Genomic DNA, 16,203 nt, shown 5'->3' with positions numbered 1-16,203 from the left:
ATTTATTATTAACTTACCATAGTTCGGACTATTTGACAAAAATCTCAGAAATGACAAAGAAACACATATTTTTAGAGATTTATTTTACGCATTTGCATCTAAAAATTGTCAGTTTTTCGATTTTTCATTAATTTTTTCTGGATTTTCGTCTATATAGTCAGGTATATGGCAGTATTGCACACAAAATATAACTATAAAGCTTTATCACCAATTTTCATAAACCATTTATTGAAATGTAGAAAAATATCGATTATGAACTTTGATATTACTTTCAATGAAACAAAAGATTAACTCGAAATTCATGACCGATGCTTCTTTCCATATCAATATAAAGTTTATTTAAAACCAGCCGACTTGAACCGAATGTTTTCAGGAAAAATGACTTATCGAACGGAATTTTTATGTAGATTTATACTCAAAACACCGATTGGTCGAGAGCCGACTGTATTTAAAATAAAATGTTACAATTGTATTTTGTGTGTGAATGTGATAAGGTGCCCTTTGAGTCTGGCAAAAAAAATCAAGCAAAACTAAAAACTCTGACTATTTAAAAAAAAAAAAAATTAAGGAATTGTGATTTTCGCGCTCAATTGCTCAATTATCAATTTTCAAAACCGTTTTCGACTCAAATAATCAATATCTATCAGTAAGTCTTGTTTGTATGTTTACTAGAGAATTGCATCATCAACTTTGCTGATATCTACGATTTTCAAATATATAATCCATTGATTATTGTTTATTATTCTGAAAAAAACAGAGTATCTAGCAAATGTGAGGCGATATGAAATGTTTTCGTTACTGATAATGTTATTTTGCCAGTGATAGCTACGAAAATATACAGTTATTTGAATTGTATGTGTAATTATTGCATGTGCACTTTACTGTCTCAACACTCATTAAAACAAAATGGACGATAAGAAATGCAATCCGAATTGGTTTTGACTGATCCTAAATACTACACTGAATATGAAATCTATTTGTATATCAACTATTTTCCGATTAGAGTTTTCATTTCCATATTCCTTTTTTATTGAATCTATGGCTGACTTTATATAACGAAATACATTTGAGAAAACTATCAGACTTTCAAAATGTAGATAAATTATTATTATTTTGTTTCGGTCAAGTAAATCTAATTTGCGACTTTTTAATTTTCACTTTTTCTACACGGTAAAATTCTCCAGTTTCGAATTTCAATACCCGTTGGCAACTTCCATTTCAAGATTTCATTCAAATGTTGTCGTAAATTATAATTCACAATTTAGTCGAGACTACGATGCGTCAGTTTAATATATACGTTATTAAACTTTCTCTACCTATCCCCCTCTTTCCCTATCTTTATCATTCTTTCCGTATATTAATTTCATTACATAATATAAAGTTTTGACTATATGGTGAAAAATAGAGTTGAACAATTTAAATAGAGCATTAACATTACTGGTACATTTTGTAATATTTGATTAAAATGTTCAAAATATATGCAATCTTAGCCATAAATGTGTGCACCCTGTAAATACATTCATTTTTCATCAATTGATAAACGATGCTAATCAGTTTATGTTTTCAATTTTTTTTAAGATTTTATTCTTTTTATCAATTTTCTTTTTTCGAGATATCGAATGATGATCCATATTATTAAATCGGTCAATCGGTGTATACGCGGTGTATTCTATGTCTAATACAAATAGATTTTTTTGGCGATTTGCTTTCGGCACATGTGACACGTTTTTAGTGTTTCAGCGCATCGAGAGCAGCAACTGTGACCGCACAAGAAAACAACATCACGTACACGTTCCATACAAATGCTACAACTATGCGTTTCTTCAAATTCCATAATTTTACTTTCAAGATATCGTAACCGATCATCGGCGGCTGGTTGTCTTGGCGTCACCTGAACTTGCATTCGACTTGCTGCTGAATTAACAGTTGATATATCTTTGCCATTTGGAGCGTGACGATGTTCAATTTGTCGTCCACATGACAAACACTTTTTCATTCGCATCGAACATTCGTTGCATGCAATTTGATGTGAACATGATCCAAATATTACCAACGGTAATATTTCATTGCATACAATGCACTCGTTCGGTTGCACCGAATGAATTTGGTTGATAATTTTATTTGAATGATGCGTTTCATTGGTGGTGGTGTCGTTTGGTCCGCTCGAACTGCTTGTATTCTGCTTGAAATTATTGTTATCTTTGGAAGTTGAGCTGCAAGATGATGACGATGCAATTTCATTGTCAGCATTTGCATATAAATTACTTGTATCTGGTGTCGATGTTGCTGCTGCGGCAACTGGTGTATTTCCACGTACGGCTAATCGTGAATCATCGATATTCGATTTCTTTGGTATATTCTGATTTGCAGACAATTCATCACCGCTTGCATTCAATGGTGATGCATTTTGATCGCGTTGCTGTTGTCGTCGCATCGGTGTCGGGGGATTCGATTGATTTGAAGTGCCACTAGTGCCTGGCATGGCATCGTCACGTTCGAATTCGGTACCAAAACTATTGTTAACACTGCCACTGTCCGATAAATTTAATGCTTGTATATTTGAATAGGTTTGTTCAATTTCACTTCTTAAATCACTGACACCGGGTCGTCGTCCGCTCACCGCATCCACCGCACGAGCCTTTGCAACATAGCTTAGTATCATGTCTTGCATTTCTTTATCCAATATCCAATGCAAAATTTGATTGCCCTTGTTATTCGTTTCAATTTGGCAACCACTTTGTGCCAAGTAGCATAGAATTGCATACATTAAACGATTTTCATGGCAATGTGCCAAACTCTGGTAGATTGCATAAATCTTGGGCGCTTCACTAGCACTCACTTCTTGTGTTAAATTGCTTTTTTTGATGACGCACAAGTGCATCGCATTATCACCATCTTCGTCTTTGACTAAAACATCGCAACCCAAATCGACCAATTTTTCGATGGCAGCTGTATGTCCTTGTGCCACAGCCAATAAGAATGGAGTTTGACGTCGATTGTTACGTATATTTATGTCGGCTTTGCCTTCACGAACAAGAACATCAACAACCATTGAATGACCGTTTAACGATGCCAAATGTAACGGTGCAAATCCATCGTTTTTCTTAATGTCAACCAGTTGCGGAGCTAATTGAAGGATTTTTCGTGTTGCGGCCACATTTCCTTTCAACGAACCATGATGCAATGCATTAAAACCACGATTATTTCGAACGGTTAGATCAAGGTTTGCTGCATTACATAATAGCTCAACAACTTCGGTATTTTCTTTGCCGATTGCATCATGAAGCGCTGTGTCGCCGTAGCTATCTTGAATATTCACATTTGCACCGAATTCAAGTAAAACTTTTACACAATGGGGTGGCTTTTTATGGGCTGAAATGTGCAGCGCTGAACATCGACTTGAGTTCACTACATTTATGTGAGCACTGTGCATGAGTAGTATTCGCATAATATCTGGTTGATTGCCAAATGCCGCATAGTGAAGTGTAGAATCGCCCTCTTTATCAACAATATTGACATTTGCACGCACCGATAACAAATACTTGATGATATTTATGTGTCCTTGATGTGCAGCCACTTGAAGACAAGTTTTACCAGCACTCATACAATCAACTTGATCGGGATGTGCATCTAAATATTGTTTTACATAATCCAATCGGCCCAATGCAGCTTCACGTACCAATTTATCAGCAGCCGATGTCCCAGACAAGTCGGACAATGGTGTCATTACATGGTCAGTGCGTTGATGACTCAAATCCATCATACTATTCGAACGTTCGGTGGCTATTGCTGTTATGGCCGGTGAACGCTCTAATTTCACACATTTTGGATTCAATGTCCATGCAAAACCATCGTCAAGCTGTTGCACACGCAAATCACCATCGGTGTACACTTTTGTCACTTTTCCTGTTTTACCCAAAGCCTGCAATGATTTTGAATAGAAAGTTTTTGTTTTCGTTATATTTTTGTAATTTTGCGCAATTGTGGTGTATTTGCAGTTATAATTTTTATGTTTATGGGCAATTAAAATGTTCACTTACATTTCGCATCGTTTCCACCCATTCACCATGACCTTTTTGCAATTTCTCCACTTTAGTCGCATTTGTATCAATTGTAACTATGTCGCCAACTTGAAATGTACACACTTTCACTAATGCTGCCGGATGAAATGTCCAACGATTCGAACAGTTTTCATATTGAACTCTAGTGGTTTGAAAAGGAAAAGTTTTCAATTCATATGACACAATTTGAAATAAACACGTTTGATATGTGTATACAACCAAGAAAGTGCAAGTTATTTGTGAGTAATGAGAAGTTCCTTACCTAATGTCACCTTTGTCGGTGATTCTATGAACACAACCGACTTTGTTAAGGTAATCAGCCATACCTGGACGTGGAAAAATGAAACGAGTGGATTAGCGATACTTTGGTAATGGACAACTTTTGTGAAAATAAAATGAAAAATATCTTACGTGGATTCCATCCACCGTGCCCTTGTTGTAAATTAATTAATGCCTTTCGATCCAAACACACTTTGACTCGGTCACCCACTGTAAATGTGGAGCGTGTTGCTGCCGCTACCGGTTGTTGTTCTTCCTTTTTACCGAGAATTGGCATGTGATCTCTATAATAAAAACCGCCTGACGCTGGTTGAATGTATTTCAAATCAACATTTCCTTTATGGCCTAATCGATATACCTAATAATGAAATTAAAACGAATCTAATTAAAATGAACGTCGATGAAAAAATGATAATGTTTGAAAATTACATTGGTCGAACCGGATACCCAAGATACATTTGCTACACTACGGCATGAAATATTGTCCCAACCTCGAATTTCAACGACCAAACCAGACTTGCCTGAAAATTACATCACCATGGATGAAGAAAGACGGAAAAATAATTAAGAAAATGTTCAAAGAATTTTAATTTGATTAATTCTCACCTCCGTCTTGACCACCCCATTCCCAATCATGGCCTTGCACAACTTTGGCACCAACGAAAATGCCTTTCATTTCTAGTTTGACTGAACCGGCACGTGGTGGCACCCGAACTCTATAGCAATAAAAATTGATTCAATTAATTTGATGATTCATGCGGTTTCTCTACGTCGCCTATTGAATGTGACATACCCGGCCGAATTGGCAGTTTGAAATCGAATGAATTCATGATTCAAATCATGCACATCGTCACCATAACATAATGAACACAGGTCAAAGTTCGGACATTGTGCACATCGAAAGCGAATGCCAGCTAAACCCGATTTCGAACAGCCATCACATATAATGTTTGCATGTCGCACACCTTTTAATTTCAAATCGCCGAAATCCAACAACGAACGGGAGTAATAAAAATTATATGAACATAAAATTAGCGTTTGATTAATAAATGAATGAAAAAAATGAGAGATTCGTGTGCATGTCACTACGCAACATACCGATTTGTGCGTTGTCAACGACCAATAAATCATATTGATCTTGATAGCCGACCCGATAATTTGACCGATTACCAGAGTCCCAATTTACAATGACTGTTTTCTCTGGTGAATATGTAGATCCAGCCCTTCCCAATTCACAAACTGTTCCTATGTGACCTTCTCCATCATCTGGAAGACAAAACGATTATTAATTACAGTTTGATTTATGTACAAGCAATAAATGAATGTTCATTGATGATACCTTGATCGTTCCAAATCCAATTGGGACCGCGCGCCACCCGAATTCCCGGTGCTATCATATCAATTGATTGTCGATTTCGTTTAATTATAAGTATGTGTCTTTGTTCTCTCCCACTTTATTTCATTCACTCTCTATCGATTGTCTGTCTATCTCCCTCTCTCTCTCTCTTTCTCTGTATGTGTGTGTTTCTCACACATACACTGCCTTCTTCGTAGGGCTCGTATCAGATATATTCGAAATCACTGACCCGACTCTGTAATTAAATTATTATAGAAACAAAATATCGATGTAAATACGAATTGAAAGAAGAGAAAAATTGCATAAATTGCAGTAATAACTAATAAGCAAGTAATATAGTGTGTTTGATGACATTTCCTGTGATATTATTGTCAATAACACCAGACACCGAAATGCAGAATGAAAATGACTCAACTTTTAATTGGCGATTCAAGTATGCGTGTGTGTGTGTGCGCAAGTTTTGAATTAAAAATGAGTAGACACAAAAAACAAAAAACAAAACGCAAACGAAGCTATTATTATATTCCATTTTGAATCGCACTGTTGCTTCTGACTGACATTTGCATTAATGCCATGATTGACACAGTAAAAATTGCTTATCAATCCATTGCGAATATGATAATTGAATTGAATTGTTCGTTGTTTTCGTTACTTTTTTTTTCGCTTCCTCCTATTGTGTGAGTTTTGGAGTACAAAAGCGGCACAAACTCTAATGCAAACACTATGGAATTTAATCGAAATACAGCCGAACAAATAACGATTACAAATACGATTAATCAATTTTGTTTTTCAATTCATTTACACATCGGCACTTTGTAATTGCGACAATAAATTTAAATTTTAGATAGACAATAATGAATTATCCAATCTCGAAATTCATGAAATATGCATGATATCGGGGACTAAAGAAAATCCCGTCGGCCAACAACTAATAGTGAAATTGAAACCATTGCACAATACGAACACGGAATAATATTGCACTCTTGTTGCCTGGAGTCGTGCCAATTCTTATCGCAACATTTATATGGAAAATAAAAGGTGTAAATACATAAAAGCGCTGATGCACGTAGGAAAACTCAACTATTGCAATTCCATTCAATGCAATCTTTGTACATTTGTTTTGTCAAAGTTTTTGAAGTTGACTACACTGAATGAAGAATTGAAATGCCTCGAATTACTTTTTCCATTTGATTTTGCAAAACTTATCACAACTTTGATATTATTATCCTTTTGTATGCTACTACTGCTGCTACTGATGTCTTTGTCACTGTATATTGTTTATTTTCTTTACTTGATTTAAATACGATGCCAACTTCCACACCGACAACTTCAAGAATAAGCAACAATCTAAAAGTTGTCACTGACGTTGATAAACATTATGATGAATCATCGATTTCTTGTGCATGCACACAATGTACTTATCACTTTTTAACTATCTGCAAAATCCCAAAATATGCGATTGTGAATAATTTTTTTTGGTATTTTTGCTATCGCAACTTTAATCAATGTGTGCGGGTTTTTGTGTTACAAAAATTAAAAAAAAAATGTCTAGGTTTTTTTTGTCTATCTTTGTTTGCATACAATTATCAATTTGTGTAACACTGGCTTGTGACTTTTAAACTTGGGGATTTTTTTCAAAATGTTTGTTTGTTTGTTTCTACCAGTTTTGGTCTTTTCCCATTAATTATTGTCTTAAGCATTTTTTTATGCGAAAAAAGATGCGTGCAGCAAATCACATCTGATGTAACGATACAGCAATGTCATTATTTCGCTCACTGTTATTACAATTTATTCAAATATCTTTGTTCTTTTGGAATGTTTTTTTTTTGGCACAGTTGTGATGGCTTTCAGTTCATTAATTTTTCAATTGTTCTGAAGAAATGAATTTTGCGAACAATGGCAAAAGGGCTGTTCTCATCTTGACGAATGCAAAACAATCGAGAGGGTTTTGTTTACACTTTGTTACTGTGTTTACATCCGTTACGCGAGGAAATGAGATATCAAACGGAAGTTTTCATAAGAAACTATTTGTTTTCGCAAGATGTGCGAATATACAATGTTTGTATATATATTTTCGCATTTCGTGTGTATATAGTTATGTCTTCTGTCGACATAAACAATAACGTTTTTCATTTCAAACATATTTTCACCAATTCACTTCAATTAATCAGTTTATTCTGATGATTTTTTTTCATTTTAATTATTCTTTTCTTGCCACATTAATTGTGCAGAACGAATGGAACTTCGGTACAAAATGTAATTACTTTAATGGAAGAAATTGGCCAACAATATAGAAGGCACACCGGATGTATTAAATCGGTTGTATTTTGTATATTTTAATTTGATGGTTTTTTTTTAGTTACATCAATATTTGTGCACTACTTCTTTGGTCTGTACACGAATTGAAATGTTCCGGCATTCAAAATGATGAAGTAAATTCACAGTTTTGTCGGAATATATGCGCACCAAAGACATTATTCGGAAAGCGGAAAAAGAGCGATAGCGAAAAAGGGAAAACGAAAACTTTTCAACGCACGTAAGTAACACGACTATTTTCTGTTGAAAACTAATGTTGACATTGTTCACAAGCGTTCGATGTCATTGTTTCAATTTAGCCCCCAGTTTGAAAAATAAAAATGGAAAAGAAATTGACAGGAACTTTTCTACAATATATCTGTGTGTATGTGTGGCGTTTCAAAAGGCTCTGTGTTAAAATTGTCACATAACCAAACGATTTTTATCTACATATTGCATGCACACGCGTATAATTAAAGCGGTCTCTAGATACAATTTTCTCTCCCTCAATATCAAATATGCACACACACACTATCGACGAAAAAAAAAATTAAACCGACATGGAAATGTGTCGGCTAAAAAAGAATCAAATAAAGAAAAGAGAGAAAAAAAAGTGCCGCATTTATTTATAGCCAACATGGCATCGTATCGAAAATTCAACAGCCCACGAAGTGTATGATTCCATTATGTATTATGGCTTTTCCTGTGTGTTGTTGTACAACATGCAAATCGAGCTCTCTGCTCGTTCAACGGAAAAAGGAAAGCGTGAATACCTTCAATCAGCATATTCTCTCACACATGAAAAATTTTCTACTCGAACAAAACTCGACAAAATCATTTCTCTCTAATATATTTCACAGCTCAACACAATATACACACTGATACGGTGAACGACGATACGAACACTGAATTCAACACTGAAATGAATATAACGCTGCGCTCTCGATATACGAAATTGCAACACAAAACACTAAACACACATAGGCACGCAAAAGACAAATTCAATCTAAATCACAAGTTAAAAGGCCAATCTGCTAATAGAGAGATCTGTACACGTTAATTTGTACCATGTCTATACTGTATGCTGTGAAATGTAATGAACATTTGGACCCCGAATCGATGCATCATACACAAAACTATTTCTGTAAATGGTAAAACACTTATTCACACTCACAATGGGTTATACCACATACATATCGTCCATTCGATCGTGGACGATGATTCATTCAAATCCAATTGATAAAATGTAAAATAAAAACAAATCAGAATTTATCCATGTTTACTTAGACGTTTGTGTATTCGTGTGTTTGTGTTTGTCTTTTTGATTGTTGTTGTTGTTGTTCTCATTTTAGTGTGTATGTTGATTTGTTCTGTCTCTGTCGTTGATGTCTATTTGCGCTTATATGTTTTATATTTATCCACTCCATTGACAATGACAAAATAGATGCACAATGTGAAAAAGAGAGAACACTTATAGTCAAGCATACAATGGCACATACAAATGTACACACGAAATGTTTGTAATTGTTATAATTTGTTGCTGTTTCCACTACTACTACTTCTTTTTCTTTTCTTCCTTCATCGTGTATTTTATTCTCCTTCTTTTTTATTCATTCTTTGACTTTAAGCGCATTTTATTTTTCTTTTCTTCTTTTCTCTTCGCTGTGTAGTGTTTGATTAAAAATTCCCCGCCCCAAAAAACAGCGATACACACAATAAACACGTTGAATCGTAGTGAAACGAACAATAACAGAGAGAAAAACACCAACAAACGTATGGAATAATATAGAGAAAAAAAATTGTAGCGGCTACAACAACACAAATGTCGTTTTTTTTTCTATTAGAGTCGGTACTAGGAGAATGCTCAATGATGATTGTTGATTGCTTTTGTATTTGTGCGGAACTACTCTTGTAGCGCTGATACTCACAAGCATGTTCATATTGCATTATACGTAAATGAGATGTAGTAACACTTTATAAAGTAGAAATACAACAAAAACAACAAAAAACTATGATAAAACAACAACAAAACCCGTACATATCATACACACTGACTAACTCACTGTACCTTACCCACAGAATTATTCATGTGGATGGGATAATATGACGCAGCGCGTAACAAAAATGATATAATCTATGTGTGTGTCTCTCGCAACTCATCCCACAAAAATGAAGTTTTTTTAATACATTTTAAAACGATGCATTTTGCTATAAAAGTCGGACGAACGTTCGGTCATGAATATCAACGATGACAATTTACAATCGATCATCATTTCATCGCCATGTCCATGTTCTCGTTACATCGGAAATGTTATTCATTTAAATAAAGTTGATGTAAGCGATTATGACAATTTATACAGTCAATTGAATCGAATAGTTATCGCATGTATACAATATTTGTTCACGACTCGAATAATATGTGAATTGTTTGCACGAATAAAAAAGAGCGAACTCAACATGCAAGAATTCATTCATAAAATTTGATTTTGAGCACACGCCACACAACAGGATAAACATTTGCAAAGTGCACTTCTACATTGCGTGTATCCGGACGAATTCGTGACATTGGAGCCACAAAACAAAAACAAACACCATCGTTTGTGCATAGAAACACATACACGCACAACACTCATTCGTTCACTCAATGCAACAGTGAAAAGGCAACATTTTGACCATAATCCAAATATCGAGCATATCAGGTCATTCAATCACAAAATTTTCTACAAAAAAAGGAAACCAACAACAACAACTGACAACATTCCGTTTCCAAATTTATTCAAGCCGATTATTCAAAAATAAAACACACACACACATACATACACACACATTAGAAATTCACATCGCAATGTGATTCGAGAAAAATCGACGTCAAATCACTGGCTGCGATGACCCAATGCGTTAAATAGGCTCATTTCAATTTGCACATTGCACTTCTCTTTCAGCTCTTTAAGCAATAATAAAATGTGTCTTGCTGTTTTTTCGTCGTCATTCATTTTTCGGCACTCTGGTTCGATTGACGCATACATTTTTTTTTTTTTTTTTTTTTGTTCGAAACATTTTTCTTTTCGGTGTCCGTGAATTGTGTGTGGCGATATGACAACCTTATATATCATCTTCTTTTCTACATTTTTGCGCTATCTTTGCTCGTATTCTATACAGAGAAGAGACGATAGCAATTTATTAACACTCACTCAATCTCGATGACTCCGTTTTCATTCTAACATTTTTACAGTGTTTGTTTTTTCTTCTTTTTTTCTATTTCACAACTCTTTTATAAATTTTTTTATTGATTTCAGTTCTTTTGTCGTAAAAAAAACACAGCACAGTTTATGTAAAAGAGAAAAAAAGGTTTTTTCTCTTCCTTTTTGTGAGAGATGGATTGAAGTGCACAACACGACAGCAACTCAATGAAAATAGAACTAAAGCTGAAAAGATGATCGAACAAACACATTCATGCTTTGTCGTTTCAAATATGCTTCAGTGTTGCCACTTTTGGTTTGCATTGACAAATGATTGTTTTTATGAATGGATTATATGCGAATTACTTACACTAAATTAACTTAGATTTACATTATTTATTCGTCGCTTTTTTTACAATTATTTAGAATAACTTTCCATATAAATTGAATGGAATTCCGTGGAAGAACGATAACAAAACAAACGTTTATTTTGGCTGTAGTGTGCTTGTGTGTGTGTGTTGAACGCGATGGTAGCGACACGTTTGTGATGCTGTACGTCAAATGCGTCCAATGCTGTATTGTGAACAAACTGTCATATGTATTACGTATACCACGGTAGATTACATGTGTATGACTGAACACATGTTATATGTATAGCTTATCCAAATAAATACACAGCAAAGAGTCGAAGAAGCAAAGAGTCTTTATTGTGACATTGTATTTATTACATACATTGATTCGAGTTTTTTTTTTTGTTACCTTTTCAACTTAAAGCAGTAATAACAAACAAAATGAAACGTGCAGCGACCGAAAATTTGTCAAATGATGATAGCATTGGAATGAATTCAAAACAAGGTTAATTCTGATTATTTTTAGCTTTTTTTTGCTTTCGTTCCTATTATCCATGTTTCTCAATTGTTTGCACAACAGTGAATTTAGTGGAACGAAACACAACACCATTGGGCTATGAACTACTGAATCCAAACTATGTTGGGAAACACAATGCATTCGACTTAATTTCATTGGCGTCAGAAATTCAAAATGCAGACATTGCAGTAAATAATCAGAGTGGAAAATTAACACTGATTCTGGATCAAGTGAGTATATGACAAGTCTTATCCTGGATTATATAAGACCAAATAGCCACCAATCTTATATAGTTAGACTGTATATGAACTCTCTTCCCTTTTCATATGTTTCTCATCTGTAGATCCGGTTTCTACAATCGCAAGCACATCAAATACTTCGCGATATTAAAACGGACGTTAATTTACATCAAGCAGCGTGTAATTTTAAAAAAGTCGCTGGCAAAACATACTATTTATATCAACGTGAATCAGGACAATGTTATTTCAGTATGCTGTCACCTCAGGTAAGGGATATATATTCCATACATATAAAAATAATTGAATGTAATGAATTTGTTCAGGAATGGGGAATGAAATTATTGCACAAGTACTTGGGAGGCTATCGGTTGGAATTAGATCAGACGTGGACGCCACTAGATAGAATCGGTGATGTCGACGAAAAGAAGAAAATCACCAAAAAACTGATCCAGTCATCCAATTTTGCGGAGAGTTTTCGTGCAATTGCCAATACTGACGATGCTATGAATTGAATTTTAACAACAATTTTTTAAAAGAAACTAAAATGAACATTGTGTGTGTGTGAAAAAACTTAATTTTATTTTTATAAATGAAATATATTCAACTCTTTTAATTAGAAAAATAATGTTTGTTCTCCATTTATTATTCGATCTCAACAGTTTCGTGGGATTACGTCTGACTGTGTATGTGTGCATATGCATTTTTGGTCATAAATTGATGAAGGCTCAAATGAAACTACTTTAAAAAAACATTGATGCCAAATCATAAAATCGTTATAAAATATAAACAATTTGAGGGGGTATAATATATGAGTGATAATACATATGATGTATGTAATACAATTTAATAAACAGGTGCGAAATTTTTCTCTGTGTAAGCTCTTTTTTACAATTACTTGTGAGACTTTTAAAGCAAAGAAAACTTGATTAAATGATCGGAAAAAAGTAACAAAACAAAGAACCATGACTACTACAGTCATTTTGTACGTTTGTTTAGTGATGCTTTTCGTGTCGGAGGTTGTCGTTGACGAGATAGAAAACTCTGACCACCACCGTTGATCAGAGCCAAACGGGCATCAACTACATCTCGTTGACATGATACAGCCAAGCTATGAAGACAAATTGAATAGGTTAAAAAAATTTAATTTAGAATTAGGTGCCTAAAATGCTTCGACTACTCACTTATGGTAAGCAGTTGCCATCAATCGCTCTTCAAGAGGACTCATTGTTGGTTGTGAATGTGATGATGCCACAAGTAATTCATTTTCACTATCTGTATTCTTATCAGTGATTTGAGGTGAATCTAGAGAAATGATTGAAGTTAAATGATTGATTTCGAATCTTTTTCGAGTAATATAACAAACCTGATGATATCAGCCGTGGTTCATAGCATTTGATCACATCTTTGGCTTTTTCAACGCACTTTCGATATTTTGCTTCAAGAAGAATGATTTCCTGTTCACGTGCATTCAGCGATGCTTCCAATTGTGAGCATTTACTTTGCAATCGTCCATTTTCAGTTTGAAGACCTGAAATCGCACAAATGTTCAATTTAAATTTTCTTATTTACAAATATTCAAAATGTCTCACCTTTTTGATCGTTGGTCTCAAGAGATTCTTTTTGTTGTGCCAATTTTCCGGAATCACTTCCATCGGCGCCGTTTTGTGCGGTTAACGTGAGAATTTTTTGATTGGCCACTTTCAATTGTTCGCGAAGTTTTTCGGAACGTTGATTGGCATCTTCAAGCATTTGTGCCAATGCCGTTTGACCACCTTGTCCTTCACGGAGCGCTTTATTCTCTTCCTCTAGATGTCGAATTTTCTCTCGTTGTGCTGGCAATGTTAGTTCATTGCTAATTGCATTACGGGCACCATCGCTTGGCGTTGTCATTCCGTTGTTGCATCGGAACTGATCACATTGCTCCAGGAGGGAATCCCGTTCAACTGTCAAATTCTCGTACTCACGTTGTAATGCAGTCAATTTTGCATTCGAATTGTTGAGCTCAAATTCAATTTTAACACATTTATTGATTTCGGTATCGAGCCGACTATGCAATTCTTGAATCTCCTTTTTGTATAGCTCAATCTGACCCTTAAGTGCCGATAACTTTTTCATATTTTCTTCTTTGTGTAACGTTTGTTGTGTTAGATCCGCATTTCTTTCTTCAAGTTGTTTGACTTCACGTTTTAAATCTGAATAATCTTCGAGCTTCTTTTTGTATGTAGTTACGAGTGCTTCACTCACTTTTAACTTGTCATTTGCCTCACGTAATGCATCCAGTTCGTCCTTCAATTGTGACAATTCACTTTGAGCTTGCTGAAAATTGAATAAATCGTTGTCATTTTCAACTCTCTTTGCCTTTACCAAATATCATTCACTCACACTTGATTCATCCAGTTTAAGTTTCAACACCACAAGCTCATCCTCCAATTGCATCGATTTTATTTTAAAATCATCCCGTTGCGCTTCTGTTTGTAATAAATCTTCTTTGAGTGCTTCAATTTGACGTCGTAGGTCGTTGTGTCGATTTGATCCGGGACCTTTTGAATTGAACAATTTGTTGAAAATTGGTGATCATTAAACTTGCAAAATGTAATAGTTACCAATGGGTCCTAGCGACGTTCCATCATCTCCGATTATAGCACCTTTTGGATTTTCGTACATTTCAACTTCGCGCTGAAGTTTATTCAATTCCTGTGCCATTTGTGCCTTTTCCTCAAGTAAGAGTGCAATTTGTCTTTCCGCTTCGTGGCACTTTTGTGCCAGTCGATCGCGATCTTCTTGGATGGATTTCGTATCAAAATTGCTTATCGATGACGCTTTGGATGCCATTGATCCTTGATATGATGACTCAAGCTCTTGAATTGCCTGCATTATATTGCGTTGCAATGATTCTTCTAATTCCATAATTTGGCGGATATAATCCAGCTTTGACGAACAATTTATTGCACATCCTAACATTAAATTGTTGAAACATAAGTGAAAATTGGAGACTTTCCCGAGATATCAATAAAATTACCTAATACCAGTTGTAGAAAACGTCCTAATTCGCTAGGATCGCCTTTTTCGCCGATTTTCATCACATTCGGACTTATAAACTCAGTCAGTGTAATGTTCAAAACGTCATTGTAATACTCGGTGACAGTTTCGATGATTTTTTTCAAATTACTCACTGTAAACAACAAAAAAAATCATTCAAAATAATGCGGCACAAACACTTTTTATGTTATTTAAATTCATTCATACCTTTGAGACGCCAGTTATTACCGATATTATCAACTTTAAGCTTCAAAAACCATGCTTCTGCAAAGAAAAAATGTCGAGTTTAGATTTCACTTTCACACCAATTAAGGTCTGTATATGTGCATTTGATGTTTGAATTACGTGTAAAATAGTCGGGTGCTAATTTTTGTAGAGCCATAGCGATTGCAACTCCATCGGTTAAATCGTTTAAATAGTTTTTCACGAGATGTTGATCGGATGAAACGCAATTTTCATTATAAAATACAAAAAACCATTCGGTCAAACTTTTACACATTTCTTCGCGACTTGTTTCCATGATTGACTTGTTTGTTGGTATATCAAATCACTTTCCAAAAAAATAATAAGTCCCAACTTAAAACAAAACGCTCTATTTATACTGACAACTGTGTTACGACTATCTTTGCATTCTAATTCGTGGAATTGTTAAAGTAATCGCATCGAAGAAAAGAACGAATAGAACAACAAAATTTTTATCTATTTAATTTATTTTATTCAAGAATTTGACATTGTTTTATTATGACGACTGCGATGACAACCACAACGAGAGATTGTTGTGTATCTATACTGGATGAACTGTCATCGGCGGGCGAGAAGTGCGAATGTATGTGTGTTGTGTTGTGTTTATACAGTCACATGTTGTATGTTACACGTCATATGAGAGG

The 16,203-nt window shown here is 34.7% G+C and overlaps 3 protein-coding genes across 4 annotated transcripts; 1 reads left to right on the top strand and 2 right to left on the bottom strand.

Annotated features, from left to right (window-relative positions):
• Positions 1–999: 999 nt before the first annotated feature.
• Positions 1,000–11,391, bottom strand: LOC116340886 (E3 ubiquitin-protein ligase MIB2). 2 transcript variants are annotated; one of them, XM_031767620.1, is made up of 10 exons: positions 11,184–11,391; positions 5,680–5,932; positions 5,439–5,606; positions 5,134–5,305; positions 4,947–5,056; positions 4,770–4,861; positions 4,473–4,698; positions 4,324–4,387; positions 4,041–4,203; positions 1,000–3,922 (listed from the first exon to the last, which is right to left on the bottom strand). In XM_031767620.1, exons 2-10 carry the CDS (start codon positions 5,735–5,737, stop codon positions 1,676–1,678), a joined length of 3,300 nt encoding a protein of 1,099 aa, XP_031623480.1. In that variant the 5' UTR covers positions 5,738–5,932; positions 11,184–11,391; the 3' UTR covers positions 1,000–1,675. The 2 variants fall into 2 exon arrangements, with proteins under 2 accessions (XP_031623480.1, XP_031623481.1); XM_031767621.1 differs by lacking the exon at positions 11,184–11,391 and adding an exon at positions 8,766–8,919.
• Positions 11,392–11,803: 412 nt separating this feature from the next.
• Positions 11,804–12,836, top strand: LOC116341263 (uncharacterized protein C1orf50 homolog). The gene is made up of 4 exons (XM_031768220.1): positions 11,804–12,026; positions 12,102–12,268; positions 12,382–12,543; positions 12,601–12,836. The coding sequence occupies exons 1-4, from the start codon at positions 11,963–11,965 to the stop codon at positions 12,787–12,789; spliced, it is 582 nt and encodes a 193-aa protein (XP_031624080.1). The 5' UTR covers positions 11,804–11,962; the 3' UTR covers positions 12,790–12,836.
• On the bottom strand, positions 12,834–16,058 carry LOC116341262 (protein hook). Its single transcript, XM_031768219.1, has 9 exons — positions 15,662–16,058; positions 15,524–15,580; positions 15,297–15,449; positions 14,881–15,231; positions 14,660–14,817; positions 13,867–14,593; positions 13,641–13,805; positions 13,459–13,579; positions 12,834–13,385 (listed from the first exon to the last, which is right to left on the bottom strand). Exons 1-9 carry the CDS (start codon positions 15,834–15,836, stop codon positions 13,253–13,255), a joined length of 2,040 nt encoding a protein of 679 aa, XP_031624079.1. The 5' UTR covers positions 15,837–16,058; the 3' UTR covers positions 12,834–13,252.
• Between the last annotated feature and the right edge of the window lie 145 nt (positions 16,059–16,203).

This window comes from Contarinia nasturtii, unplaced genomic scaffold (genome assembly GCF_009176525.2).
Source record: "Contarinia nasturtii isolate CC-2019 unplaced genomic scaffold, AAFC_CNas_1.1 Cnas_scaffold_695, whole genome shotgun sequence".
Taxonomy (NCBI): Eukaryota; Metazoa; Arthropoda; class Insecta; order Diptera; family Cecidomyiidae; genus Contarinia; species Contarinia nasturtii.
Note: the sequence above shows the minus strand (reverse complement) of the source record. Positions and strands in the feature narration are given on the sequence as shown.